This window comes from Haliotis asinina, chromosome 1 (assembly GCF_037392515.1).
Source record: "Haliotis asinina isolate JCU_RB_2024 chromosome 1, JCU_Hal_asi_v2, whole genome shotgun sequence".
Taxonomy (NCBI): Eukaryota; Metazoa; Mollusca; class Gastropoda; order Lepetellida; family Haliotidae; genus Haliotis; species Haliotis asinina.
Genome location: NC_090280.1, coordinates 56,806,606 through 56,821,143, shown reverse-complemented (window position 1 = coordinate 56,821,143; position 14,538 = coordinate 56,806,606). Strand labels below are relative to the sequence as shown.

General features: G+C 40.0%; 1 protein-coding gene across 1 annotated transcript in view; it reads right to left on the bottom strand.

Moving 5' to 3' along the window:
• Positions 1-2,570: 2,570 nt before the first annotated feature.
• LOC137273919 (zinc finger protein 845-like) overlaps positions 2,571-14,538 on the bottom strand; it is a 30,039-nt gene continuing 18,071 nt past the window's right edge. The window contains exon 4 of the mRNA XM_067806828.1: positions 2,571-4,794. Coding sequence (XP_067662929.1) covers positions 2,571-4,794 — 2,224 coding nt within the window. The remainder of the gene's footprint in view (positions 4,795-14,538) is intronic.

Sequence of the window (14,538 nt, the reverse complement as noted above, 5' to 3'; positions counted from 1 at the left end):
AAAATACACTGTTGATGATCTGAATCGACTCAAATTTCAGCTGGCCCTGTATTAACCTTTAAACATCAATATATGACTCGTTATATGATTGTTTCCAGTTTTCAGTATCTAGAAATCTGTCCAGTTCAAGGACAAGACAGTGTTTCAGTGTTGTCTAAGATGTTCGTAATTTATTTAGCGGTTTATATACAGTAGTTGGAAAACTATTACACCACGTTTCCTCCTAAAATAGAAGACACATGCGTTTCATGCTTGGACTTTCAGAGGATTTGAAAGTATTTGCCACTTCATGGCATTTTATTTCTAGTTTATCCCGCGTTCCTAAAGTTTGATTTCACACAATTAGGTCAAGGTTTGCACGTTCATTATGTTTTATCCTGCATTTTGCTTTCTCGGAACTAGTTAGTCTACCTTGCAAAAGCACAGTTACAATGTTAAGGAAACATTTACTTCAAAGTTTTCTAGTAAATGACATGGCACCTTCCTAGGTGGTTTTATCCCTTGTTATAAGGACCATTTTCAGTGTAATGACTCTCTAGGGGCGTACTATCTTGTTAGCTTGTTACATTTTCAAAAGCTTTCAATTCTTATTGAATTCCCGTTGGTTTTAAGCAGCCCAATATGTTACCTTGGCAAAATAAATTTCACTCAAATACAGCTTGATATAAGTTTCAATACTTTTGTGAGCCATTTGCACTCTGTTATCGAGCTATCTACTATTAGTTCTATCCCATTATGACTACGCCCCAGTATGACTACATCAAAACGTGACTACGATAGAAACACATAACCTTGCTTGGACTCGTCGAACTGGTGATTATTTGGATTAATGAGTTGCATTGAGTAGACATATATTTATACTACTGCTAAACACATATAAGATTATCCATGACCTGACAAATGACCCCAATTTGCATACTTGGGAACGCCCCACAGAATGATCCACTTGAAACAAGAGGGAGACAGGTTGTCTGATAAATATCCAGAAGTTCATTTTCCCCGTGCGTTTCACGCATGAATTGTTATAGCACACTCGATTTGGGAACAGGTACAATCCCAACGAATTGAATCAACACAATATACTGAGCAAATATGTTTAGGACCACCGATCCATTTCACGAAGCAAATGACATTTTCCTGCCTTTTTTTAAACAAAATTGTTGAATATCTAAAATGCTTGTCAATGCCCCAATCATCTATTTGTCTTCGTCTTAACTAAAGGTTAGCGTGGAATATCTGTATCTTATGCCTGAAATTGCAGTCGTATCTTTCGAAGGAATATGCGGTGTTGATTTCATGTCACGGTTAGCATGTATTGCACGTGCATAATCGGCAAGCTACCTGTAGCAGCCAAGTGTACTCGCCCAATTCGTTGTACCGCCTTTCTTGTCACAAATGCGTTTAGTGCGCAGGATCATCTAATATGTGTCTAGCATTAGAATTGCGATCATCTGCTTATCGCACAAAAGATGTGTTGGTGATGATCCTTCTGAGTATCAATTAACTTACTATTGTATAAACATACTTTCATTTATAAAACTAATGTCTACAACCAGTAAACAAGAGTCATCAGAAGATAGCAACCACCCTGTCCCAACAAATGGGACTGAACATATCATCTGGCAATTACTTAAAGCGCAAATGGGTTTTTGAGTTGTGCTGGGGAAACGAAGTTTACCTCTCCCTTTTGACACTAAGTCAAAATTGTTTCCATGGAAACCGGGAAAGATAAAACGCCGGTCGATAATGAATGGTAGTGCAGAGTAGTGGGAGTAATTTAAGTGTCTTAGTTTCACACTTTTATTTAACTTTGAGAACTTTTAGAGAGGAGCCCAGTCGATCAGGAAGACTGCTAAAGATGGACTGAATATTTAACCAAGCATTATCATGTCGGGTGCAATCGGTCTGAACCAGACAGTTGGCACCGTTCCAGAATCTCGGTCCAGGATGAGTGAATGACGTGACAATTGCTTGCTACATTGACGAAGTCATAAGGCTCCACAGCGTACCACATTTGGAATGTTACAGAAATCTTCCAGCAAGAGAACGCTCGGGTCCACACAGCCAGAGTAACTTTGGATTTCCTCAAAAACATGGCATCCAGACTCTTCAACAGCCTGTACTCAGTCTTGATCTTATTCCAATAAAACACCTCTGGGACGAGATTCATAGTAGACTGAATGACCACTACCCAAGGCCGACAACTGCTGCAAGAATCGTTCGGGCATTTCAAGGAGTATGGAGTCCAAGTGAGTATGGCTTTCATCAACCATCTACTTCATCAGTGCCCATACATGTCACACACAAGGCTGACTTTGGGGTTTCATAATGGTACCATTCTAGGTGATTTTGTTTGTGTTTGTTAAAGTGCATTAAAGTGTGCTTAAAGAAACCACTATCGGTGCCACATTTATTTTGTGGTTCAGTACACAAATCACTTTTTATCGATTTTGTGAATGTTTTCTACAGCGAACAGCTGCAAACTTATTCAAGAGCATCTAAAACGGGAAATCGAGAATGGCCTAAGAAGAGTCGACCGCAAGGATGCCCGATACTCCTCATTACGCTGCTCACATTTCAGTCTTCTCAATGTAATCTATTTCATTGTGAATCTTCATATGTGTCCGTAGATTATCTGATCGTGCAAATGTTTTCCCACATTCATCACATTTAAAAGGCTTGATTCCACTGTGAACCCTCATGTGTCTCTGCAGATACACGGATTGTGTAAATATTTTTCCACATTCACCACATTTATAAGGCTTGCTTCCACCATGGTTCTTTAAATGTGTCCGCAGATTATCTGATCGTGCAAATGTTTTCCCACATTCATCACACTCATAAGGCCTAATTCCACTATGAACTTTCATGTGTCTCTGGAGATCATCTGATTGTGTAAATGTTTTCTCACATTCGCCACACTTATATGGTTTCATTCCATGGTGCATCTTCATGTGTGTCTGAAGATGACCTGAACGTGCAAATGCTTTCCCACAATCAACACACTGATAAGGCTTTATTCCACTGTGAATCTTCATATGTCTCTGCAAAGTACTTGACTGTGTAAATGTTTTTTCACATTCAACACACTGATAAGGTTTTATTCCATTGTGAATTCTCATGTGTGTCCGCAGATAACTTGATTGTGCAAATGTTTTCCAACATTCAACACACTGATAAGCCTTTATTTCACTGTGACTCCTCATGTGCCTCTGCAGATGACTTGATTGTGTAAATGCTTTCTCACATTCAACACATTGATAAGGTTTGATTCCACTGTGAATCCTCATGTGTTTCTGCAGATGACTTGATTGTGTAAATGTTTTCCCACATTCAACACAATTATGAGGTTTTATTCCACTGTGAATCTTCATGTGTGTCCGCAGATTACCCGATCGTGTAAAAGTTTTCCCACATTCAACACATATATAAGGTTTTATTCCACTGTGAATCTTCATGTGTTTCAGCAGGTCACCTGATTTTGCAAATGTTTTACCACATTCACCACACTGAAACTGCTTTGCCACATGTCCACAATCATTGTCTTTCTTATTACCTGTTTCAAAAGTGGAACAAACAGATAATGTCGTAAGACCACCTGTTTCCCTCAGTTTTCTCTCTGAACTTGTTTCAGTAACAGAACCAGGTATCTCCGATTGGCTGTGTATGTCCACCAGTTTTCTCTCGCGACTTATCACTGAACTTGTTTCAGTAGCAGAACCAGGTATCTCCGATTGGCTGTGTATGTCCACCAGTTTTCTCTCGCGACTTATCACTGAACTTGTTTCAGTAACAGAACCAGGTATCTCTGATTGGCTGTGTATGTCCACCAGTTTTCTCTCGCGACTTATCACTGAACTTGTTTCAGTAACAGAACCAGGTATCTCCGATTGGCTGTGTATGTCCACCAGTTTTCTCTCGCGACTTATCACTGAACTTGTTTCAGTAACAGAACCAGGTATCTCTGATTGGCTGTGTATGTCCACCAGTTTTCTCTCGCGACTTATCACTGAACTTGTTTCAGTAACAGAACCAGGTATCTCTGATTGGCTGTGTATGTCCACCAGTTTTCTCTCGCGACTTATCACTGAACTTGTTTCAGTAACAGAACCAGGTATCTCTGATTGGCTGTGTATGTCCACCAGTTTTCTCTCGCGACTTATCACTGAACTTGTTTCAGTAACAGAACCAGGTATCTCTGATTGGCTGTGTATGTCCACCAGTTTTCTCTCGCGACTTATCACTGAACTTGTTTCAGTAACAGAACCAGGTATCTCCGATTGCCTGTGTATGTCCATCAGTTTTCCCTCGCGGTTTAGCACTGAACTTGTTTCAGTAACAGAACCAGGTATCTCCGATTGCCTGTGTATGTCCATCAGTTTTCTCTCGCGGTTTAGCACTGAACTTGTTTCAGTAACAGAACCAGGTATCTCCGATTGCCTGTGTATGTCCATCAGTTTTCCCTCGCGGTTTAGCACTGAACTTGTTTCAGTAACAGAACCAGGTATCTCCGATCGCCTGTGTATGTCCATCAGTTTTCTCTCGCGGTTTAGCACTGAACTTGTTTCAGTAACAGAACCAGGTATCTCCGATTGCCTGTGTATGTCCATCAGTTTTCTCTCGCGGTTTAGCACTGAACTTGTTTCAGTAACAGAACCAGGTATCTCCGATTGCCTGTGTATGTCCATCAGTTTTCTCTCGCGGTTTAGCACTGAACTTGTTTCAGTAACAGAACCAGGTATCTCCGATTGCCTGTGTATATCCATCATTACTTTCTGGGCGTTGAAGTGTTCACTGAAAACGTAAAGGAGTTGTTACTTTTCTTTCAAGAATATGACCAGATCTTTTCATGGTTAGATTTATATTTGGTCTCATACTTAAGTTCAAACGTTACAATTATTTTTAATTTCAAAGTGAATGTAAACCAGATGCACAAAATCAGATCCAGCGTGTGAGACTCTAGCATTATCGCTGATTGTCTGTGGGAGTTTTCTAGTACTATTCTTGGTTTCAATATTTCCACAAAACCCAAAAACCTAGCAATGGTAGAAATGAGGCACAAAGTCTCAGTCATGATGCTTCCAGATAAGATAAGATAACCTGATAACAAGTTCTGTTCAGCAAGTATGCGATTTTATGAAAAGAGCAAACAAGGGATTGAGAATATTTTTTTATAATTTTTTTTGAAAAGCCACTTTAAGTAAGTAACTTTTTCTGGCTAATGTTCCACTTGCCCTGATATTTATGAGATGATCATAATGATGTAATTATGAAAGAATAAATCATCATGGTATTTGATATTAATGTTTAGTGGCCTACCTTATGATCATTATTAAATTTAATAACTACATTTTGAGCAGATATGAAATGAAATCCACGTTTGTTTGCAGTTTGCAGAAATTATCAAATAGCCAAAAGACAAGTAAGATCCATTATTTGATTGCCCGAAAGGAAAACTGACTTGTCCTGGGCATCGGGCTATGGGATTTGGGAACCCCTGCAAACTGACATGCTGGGCAGCCAATGTGATAACGACTTACATGTCTTGAAGCAGAAAAGCATACATTGTAAAGGAAGATTTCGCTCATTAGTCTCCTATTTTAGAGTATGAAAGAGAGTTATTCTCGTGACGGAAAAAACCCAAAAGTATTTGTGATGCCAAGATCACTTACTAACCATCAGTTCCGAAGTCTGCCTTTCGGATATACATAAACAGCTGACTTGCGCTCGAATGATGATGACTTTATGTAGGACATCTCAGCTTAGCGCGCTGCACTAAAATATGGACAGGTTTGACTGTCATAGAGCGTTTGTGCTTCCCGCCGGACTACTTTGAGAGGTCAGGGTCGTCATTTTCCTGAGGAATTTCTACCGGTAGCTTTACGACGCTAGTTCTCGGTCCACGACAAGACAGGTCCGAGCCCCCATTTTCAGAAAGAGTTGGGATAAAGATGTGTCACGATACCGGAACGATCAATGTGCTGAAAGAAACCTGTTTTACACTCAATTAATTTCAATTAATTTCCGATATTGTCCGCCAGGTGGGAAAACATCCCACAACCTATACTTAGCTCCTATATTTCGACCAATGACCCGATGTTCTTGCGGCGACTTTAGCAGGCGAAGGGGAGGACACCAGCCATCATGGACCACATTTTTCGCATTATGCCGTATCTTATGGTCACATAGAATACTACCTTTGGTGTGATGTAGTTTTTCAGACAAGGTCACTTTTCAGAATCTAACTGTGAAGACATTTCAGAATTATAGTAGATGTGTGTCAAGATCACAGATGATTTCGTTTATATAATTAGTTTATGGTACTGTAAATAGATGTAGTATGGTATTGTTAGAGTGTGTTATATATTGTTGGGAGTTGTTGTTAGATTATGTTCGGTAATACTATGGGAACAGGGTTATGTTCAGGGAAGCGTGACCAGGTATGGCCAGAGAGCTGGGGTGTTAATTTGTAAACAATAGAGAGGTGTTGAGTAGCTTGGGTATGGGAGGTCAATATAAATAGTGAGGAAGGGTAGTAATCTGCACAGTCAGCCAGAATCACCACTGTGTTCACCTGTATGGGTTCAACTTTTGTATGGGATTGCATCTCACGCTGGCTGGCGTAAGTTTTTATTATCATTATTACTTTTGTATTTATTGATTGAGTAGATGTAGCAAGAAATTGTTTTACTGATGTAGTATTTCTAGATATATGTGCATATTGTAACACTATATAGCCACAAAGCCATTCAAAATTTGAATGTTATCGTTCCACAAAAACCTGTTCCACTTTCAAATATGTAAATCGGAGTAAAGTACATGCATAAAGTATAAGACATTGACACATGTCTTACTGAGTAACTGTAGTTACTTATATTGTATTGTAGTGTCCCGGAACTGGCCGGTTATCCTTAAAGTAAGGAGAGGGGTATTATCTCCGCCTGTAAGGAGACAGACAAGAGTCTTCCCTGTTGTACAAGGAGCATGTATCTCCTAGTAATGTGAGATGTGGATGGCACAGCCATCAACCATTACACAGGCCCCTTAAACTCCGTGAGGGAAACCATCGCCTGGGTGTGAGGGATACCACACAAATACCATGACGTCACCAAGTGGAACCACAGTGCACTGACATTCTGATTACATTGTAAAGAGAAAGTGTTCTCTCTGAGTGGCTAATTCCTTTATTGTTATTTAGTTCAATTGTTTAGTTTCTGATTGGGATTATATGTAATCATTATCTATATTAGTGAGGGTATTAGGATTTTAGTGTAGTTAGTAGTAGTAGTAGTATTATTAGAACTTTAGCAATTTAAGTGGTAGACAGAACTGTATATGTAGCTAGGTTAGGTAATTAGATTAGTTAGTTGTATTTGCACCTGTAGAATTAGTTTAGTATAGGTATTGGGGTTACTTATATCTTAAGGGGAGGAATAAAGTTTTGCAAAACAAACTATTCTTCTGTTGTGGTTACTTTGGTATGTGACATTTTGGTGGCAGCGGTGGGATAATTAGATTATTTGTCACTATCAAAGGGAACCCTAGTTGTGTTCTGTAGCGCATTTGATGTAGCGTTGTTGATTGTATATCGCTGCAGAATCTTTGTGTCCATAAAGAAGGGTTAGAACATACGGCACCACTTCTGCGTCCTTGAGTGTATGATTTGGAATTCAAGGGTGGAGGGTGTATTGTGGTTATTGGTCAGTTAAGGCCATTGGTTCGTCGTGAACATTTTGAACATTGGGATATATGGGAAATCACCTCCGGTTTTATTCTTGGTAGGATCCCTATTTATTCCAGACAGTTTGACTTTTTGTGTACCCTGCTTTGCCCTCATACAGACAATTATGGACATTGACAAACTTATCAAACTGGGTCAGAGTTTAGGGTATGAGAAAGATGATTTGAGAGTGTTTGTGAAAGAGCAAATGGAGTTGGAGAATGAGAAAGAAAAGGACAGGCTCGAACGGGAGGAAAGAGCTAGGGAGCGGGAGATTAAAAAGTTAGAACTGGAGGAAAGAAAGGAGAAAGAAAGGTTAGAATGGGAACGAGAGAGAGAACGATTAGAATTGGAGAAAGAAAAGTGTAAAATACAGTCAAATGAAAGAATAGAACTAGCCAAGTTAGAAAAGAGTGCGGCAGGAAACCAAGAAGGGCAGGTAGGAGAGAATAGATCGGCAGCCATTCCCAAGATGCCTAAAATGCCTCCATTTGACGACCACAATGACAATATTGATGCATATCTGCAAAGGTTTGAACGTGTAGCTACAGCGCAAGGCTGGGACCCGTCCCATTGGGCAGCTTACCTGTGTACTCTGCTGAAAGGTAAGGCTTTAGAAGTATACTCCCGGTTAAATGCCTTTGAGGCTGAAAATTACAATGCAGTTAAAACTGCATTACTTAAACGCTATGAAATGACTGAGGATGGATTCCATCAGAAATTTAGGACTGCTAAAACTGAAACAGGTGAGATTTTCACACAATTTGTAGTTAGAATTGAGAACTATTTCAACAGATGGATTGAACTAAGTGGTACACAAAAGACGTTCGAAGGTGTGAGAGATTTGCTGCTGCGTGAACAGATTTTGAATGTGACTGGAAGGGATCTGGGTATATTCTTGAGAGAGAGAAAGCCAAAAGACGCGATGGAAATGGCTAGACTAGCAGGGCAATTTATAGAAGCTAGAGGTACGAGTCATGGAAGATACAATAGACCAGTTATTCCAGGTCAAACTGACAAGCAGGTTTCCAAAGGGAAAATAGTCGAGGGTAGCGCATCAGGTAAACATGGTACTTGTTCCAAACAATTTGTTCCTATTAAGGAAAGGACATGTTACAACTGCAATCAAACTGGGCATTTGGCAGCACAGTGCAAGAAACCCAAGTTTAAAGTGGCAAGTATCCAGGTGAGTGAAGACAACACAAACATGTCTCTAATACATCCAGATAACACAAAAGTAGAGCCCTGCATACATGAAGTTCTAGATGGTGATGCAGCAACTTCAGAGGAGGTTACTAAAGCAGATGTAGCCTCAGGGAGTGTGCTTACCAAAGATCACCGCATGCCATTTTATCAGGGAAAGGTAAACGACACTCCAGTAGATGTGCTTAGAGACACGGGATGTAACGGTGTAATAGTGAGGAGGTCAATGGTAAAAGATGCATGTTTGACTTCAGAAACACAATCTTGTAAATTAGCAGATAGCAGGATCTTGACACTTCCGGTAGCATGGATTACTGTAAATACGCCCTTTTACACGGGTATGGTGAGAGCAGCATGTATGGACACACCAATCTGTGACTTAATATTAGGCAATATTCCCGGAGTTAGAGAGCCAGGAGATCCAGACTTGATGTGGGATAAGCAGGACATTAAAACAGTAGGTGCTGTAGAGACAAGGAGCCAGAGAAGAGTACGCCAAGTAGGCATGGAACCCTTGAAGACATTGGAACCTGTTGGGTTGACACTGAGTCGAGGTGAGTTCGTATCCCTACAACATCAGGATTCAAGTCTGAACAAAATAAGAAAATTAGTGGAAGAAGGTAAGATTAGGGAGACCCGACATAGTACTTCCTCTTACTTTGTGGAGAATGATATGCTGTATAGGAAGCATACTTCCAATAAAATGGACAATGGTAAACAAGTTGTACAGGCAGTAGTACCGGTTGGATTGCGCACACAGGTAATGAAGGTATGTCATGAAGCACTGATGGGTGGACATCTTGGAATCAAGAAGACTCTAGATAGGGTAATCTCACAGTTTTATTGGCCAGGAGTAATTGGTGATGTCAGAAGACATGTTCAGTCTTGTGATATTTGTCAACGTACCATGCCGAAGGGAAAGGTAAGGAAAATACCACTGGGACAAATGCCATTAATTGAAGTGCCATTTGAGAGGGTAGCTGTTGATTTGATTGGTCCATTGTATCCTGTCACAGACAAGGGTAATAGGTATATACTGACGGTGGTTGATTATGCAACACGATACCCAGAAGCAGTAGCTTTACCCAGAGTAGAGACGGAATATGTTGCCGAAGCTCTGTTCGAGATATTCAGTAGGGTTGGTATCCCCAAGGAGATATTAACAGACATGGGAGCCCAGTTCACGTCAGGCGTGATGAAGGAGGTAAGTAGACTATTGTCCATACATCAGCTTACTACTTCCCCTTATCATCCAATGTGCAATGGCCTAGTGGAGAAGTTCAATGGAACCTTGAAGACGATGCTGAAACGGATGTGTGCAGAACGACCAAATGACTGGGACAGGTATGTACCTGCTTTGTTATTTGCTTACCGAGAGGTACCTCAAGAGAGTTTGGGTTTTGCCCCATTTGAACTCTTATATGGACGCACTGTGAGAGGACCAGTACAGATTCTGAGGGAAATCTGGACAAGAGATATACCAAATCCAGAGGTAAGAACCACATATGAGTATGTGCTAGATCTTCAAAACCGTCTTGAGGAGACTATTCACGTAGCACAGCAAGAACTTCAAAAGAAAGCATGTAAATACAAAAAGTTCTTTGATGTGAAGTCCAAGCCAAGAAAAATGAAGGTTGGTGATAAAGTATTAATTCTGTTGCCCACTGATTCAAACAAACTGTTGCTGCAGTGGAAAGGGCCATATGAAATACTGGATACCTTTGGCATTGGCAATTACAGAATACAGGTTGGTAACAAGATTAAAACCTATCATGCCAATCTACTGAAAAGGTACATTGAGAGAGAGGAGGTCAAGGACACAGCTGTATGTGACGTCAGCATAGCTCAACTTGTGCATGTCAGTGCTGGTCTGGTGGATGTCAAGGCTGAAGAGGTGAGTATGTTAGACATAGCTTCACCTTCTTTAGTTTCTAAGGAAACGTATCAGGATGTAGACATTTCTGAAGATTTGACAGAGGAGCAACAAAATGAGGTGAAGGAGCTCATAAGTGAATTCAAAGATGTACTGAGTGATTTACCAGGGAAGGTAGATTGTATGGAATATAAGATCAAGCTGACATGTAATGAGCCTATAGCGTTGTTGGGACTGACCGGGTACTACCGGAAATTTATCCCAAACTATGCAGCCATAGCAGTTCCGCTAACTGATCTCACAAAGAAAGGAAAGCCAAACAAGGTAATATGGACAGAAAGCCAGGAATTAGCTTTCACTACGTTAAGAACCCATATGTCAAGTTTTCCTATCTTGAAACTACCCGACTTGAAGAAACCATTCTTGGTAAGAACAGACGCTTCTGACGTTGGAATCGGAGCTGTACTGCTACAAGAACAGGAAGGTGAGCGATTTCCAATATTGTTTGTGAGTCGGAAGTTAGTAGATCGTGAGAGAGCGTATTCTACAATAGAAAAAGAGTGTTTGGCTATTGTGTGGGCAATACAGAAGTTAGAAAGATATCTGTATGGGAGAGAATTTATTTTGGAGACTGACCATCAGCCCTTAATATGGATGACCAAGGCAAAAATGACCAATGGACGAGTGATGAGGTGGGCCCTGACTTTGCAACCCTACAGATTTCTAATTCGTGCAATCAAAGGAAGTGAGAATGTTGGGGCTGATCTCTTGAGCCGGTGTTCACCCTAGTCATACTATGTGTATGGCAGTGTGTAAATAATGTACTCTCTGCATATCCAGATTATTTGTCAGCAGTTATTTCTTATGTATTACTGTGCTATTGTACATTTAGACAATTGTGTTTTATGATATTTATGCATTAAAACAAACTTAAATGTGATCTTGAGTGTAATATATAATTGTACTTGTGTACAATTACTTGAAGAGGGGAGTGATGTCAAGATCACAGATGATTTCGTTTATATAATTAGTTTATGGTACTGTAAATAGATGTAGTATGGTATTGTTAGAGTGTGTTATATATTGTTGGGAGTTGTTGTTAGATTATGTTCGGTAATACTATGGGAACAGGGTTATGTTCAGGGAAGCGTGACCAGGTATGGCCAGAGAGCTGGGGTGTTAATTTGTAAACAATAGAGAGGTGTTGAGTAGCTTGGGTATGGGAGGTCAATATAAATAGTGAGGAAGGGTAGTAATCTGCACAGTCAGCCAGAATCACCACTGTGTTCACCTGTATGGGTTCAACTTTTGTATGGGATTGCATCTCACGCTGGCTGGCGTAAGTTTTTATTATCATTATTACTTTTGTATTTATTGATTGAGTAGATGTAGCAAGAAATTGTTTTACTGATGTAGTATTTCTAGATATATGTGCATATTGTAACACTATATAGCCACAAAGCCATTCAAAATTTGAATGTTATCGTTCCACAAAAACCTGTTCCACTTTCAAATATGTAAATCGGAGTAAAGTACATGCATAAAGTATAAGACATTGACACATGTCTTACTGAGTAACTGTAGTTACTTATATTGTATTGTAGTGTCCCGGAACTGGCCGGTTATCCTTAAAGTAAGGAGAGGGGTATTATCTCCGCCTGTAAGGAGACAGACAAGAGTCTTCCCTGTTGTACAAGGAGCATGTATCTCCTAGTAATGTGAGATGTGGATGGCACAGCCATCAACCATTACACAGGCCCCTTAAACTCCGTGAGGGAAACCATCGCCTGGGTGTGAGGGATACCACACAAATACCATGACGTCACCAAGTGGAACCACAGTGCACTGACATTCTGATTACATTGTAAAGAGAAAGTGTTCTCTCTGAGTGGCTAATTCCTTTATTGTTATTTAGTTCAATTGTTTAGTTTCTGATTGGGATTATATGTAATCATTATCTATATTAGTGAGGGTATTAGGATTTTAGTGTAGTTAGTAGTAGTAGTAGTATTATTAGAACTTTAGCAATTTAAGTGGTAGACAGAACTGTATATGTAGCTAGGTTAGGTAATTAGATTAGTTAGTTGTATTTGCACCTGTAGAATTAGTTTAGTATAGGTATTGGGGTTACTTATATCTTAAGGGGAGGAATAAAGTTTTGCAAAACAAACTATTCTTCTGTTGTGGTTACTTTGGTATGTGACAATGTGAACCTTTAGATACTGAAGCACATCACCACTGTCAATCTCAGTATGTCGTAGGACTGGGACGAGTCCAAATTTTCTACCCGGGAACCTCATGCCCCATTACCCTACAATACGCCATTAGGCTTAATGTTAATTTGTAATATACATTTGTAAGAAATGGAAATATATTCTTTAACAGGGAGTCTAAAATTGAGTGCAACGCCTTATGAGATACAACGTTTACATAAAGTGTCTTAAAGAACTTGAAGATAAGGTGAAGGACACCAATATCGACTGGTGTCTTCGTAATACCCCAATGTAGGCAGTGACCAACTTTGAAGGAATGGTAACAAAAGCGCATGAGATATCGAAAAATAAGTACCTACTCAAGCTGATGAAAACATGATCCCACGTTCCCACTGTGGTGGGGTCAGTTAGGAGCGCTAATATAGCTATTTTAGAATGGACTGTCCCCCATTTCTTCGCTTCGAACAAAGGAAAGAGTCTATTTTTCTGATATTTGGTTCACCCATTCCCTTGACTATTTACATATTTCAGCTATTTTCCACGTTTGACGTATTTATTTACTTTTATTCCGAATTTCATTGTTTAACCCGGTGTAAGGGCATTTAACTTCACAATTCTGTAAAACTTGGGTGCCATTCTCGCATCCCGAAAGTAGCGCAAACATTCAAACCTCAAGTGATAAACAGTACTTTTCACCAGCACAAATTATCGCTGTTGTGCTAATTAGTGTAACGAACTGGCATGTAAACATTGTATAGCGCTTGTGTAAGAAAGTCAGACTATTGTGTTATCTGCTTCAGGTGACTCTTGAGTGTGAGTGAGTGAGTGAATACTGGTTTTATGCAGATTTTCTCTATGAGCAATTCTTCAGCAATCCCACTTTGGGAAACACCAGAAATAGGCTTCGCACACTGCACCCATGTGGGGAACTGAATAGGGTCTTTGGCGTAACAGGCAAACGCTTTAACCTATTGAAGTTGAAAAATGATGACATACATTTTCATATGAATATAATATGGACATACCAGCGCCAACGCGGTAGACCCTATCATTATACAACTATGACGAACTGTTCACATACATCAAATCAGAGATAGAGAGACCGACCGACCAACAGGCAAAGAACAGAATAGAATATAGCGCCTGGTTTCCGTCGTATCTGGTGCTCAACGGTGCGGCTACAGTTCAACTGGATGATCTGTGGATATTCATCTCGGAAGAGAAATGTCTTGTGTTGGAAGGTCTGTGCGTCTTTAGTCTGTCTAATGCCACACGAAAGGCAGAAGATTCCAAAGTAGTATTCATTGCGTTCCATTAAGCAGCAAATCCCAGTTTGTAACAACGGTAGAATGGAGATTTTATCAGAGAAATATTTTAAGGTGTTGGTCTAGTTCTATGTAATATGTGTACGATTGTCGAAAAGGCAGACTGACACTAAATATGGTAATGTTGATGCGGTGTCTGTGACGACGAAGCAGGAAAATGTTGCCAAGAACAAAATCTTCCATGGCTTCCTGCATTAAAAGTAT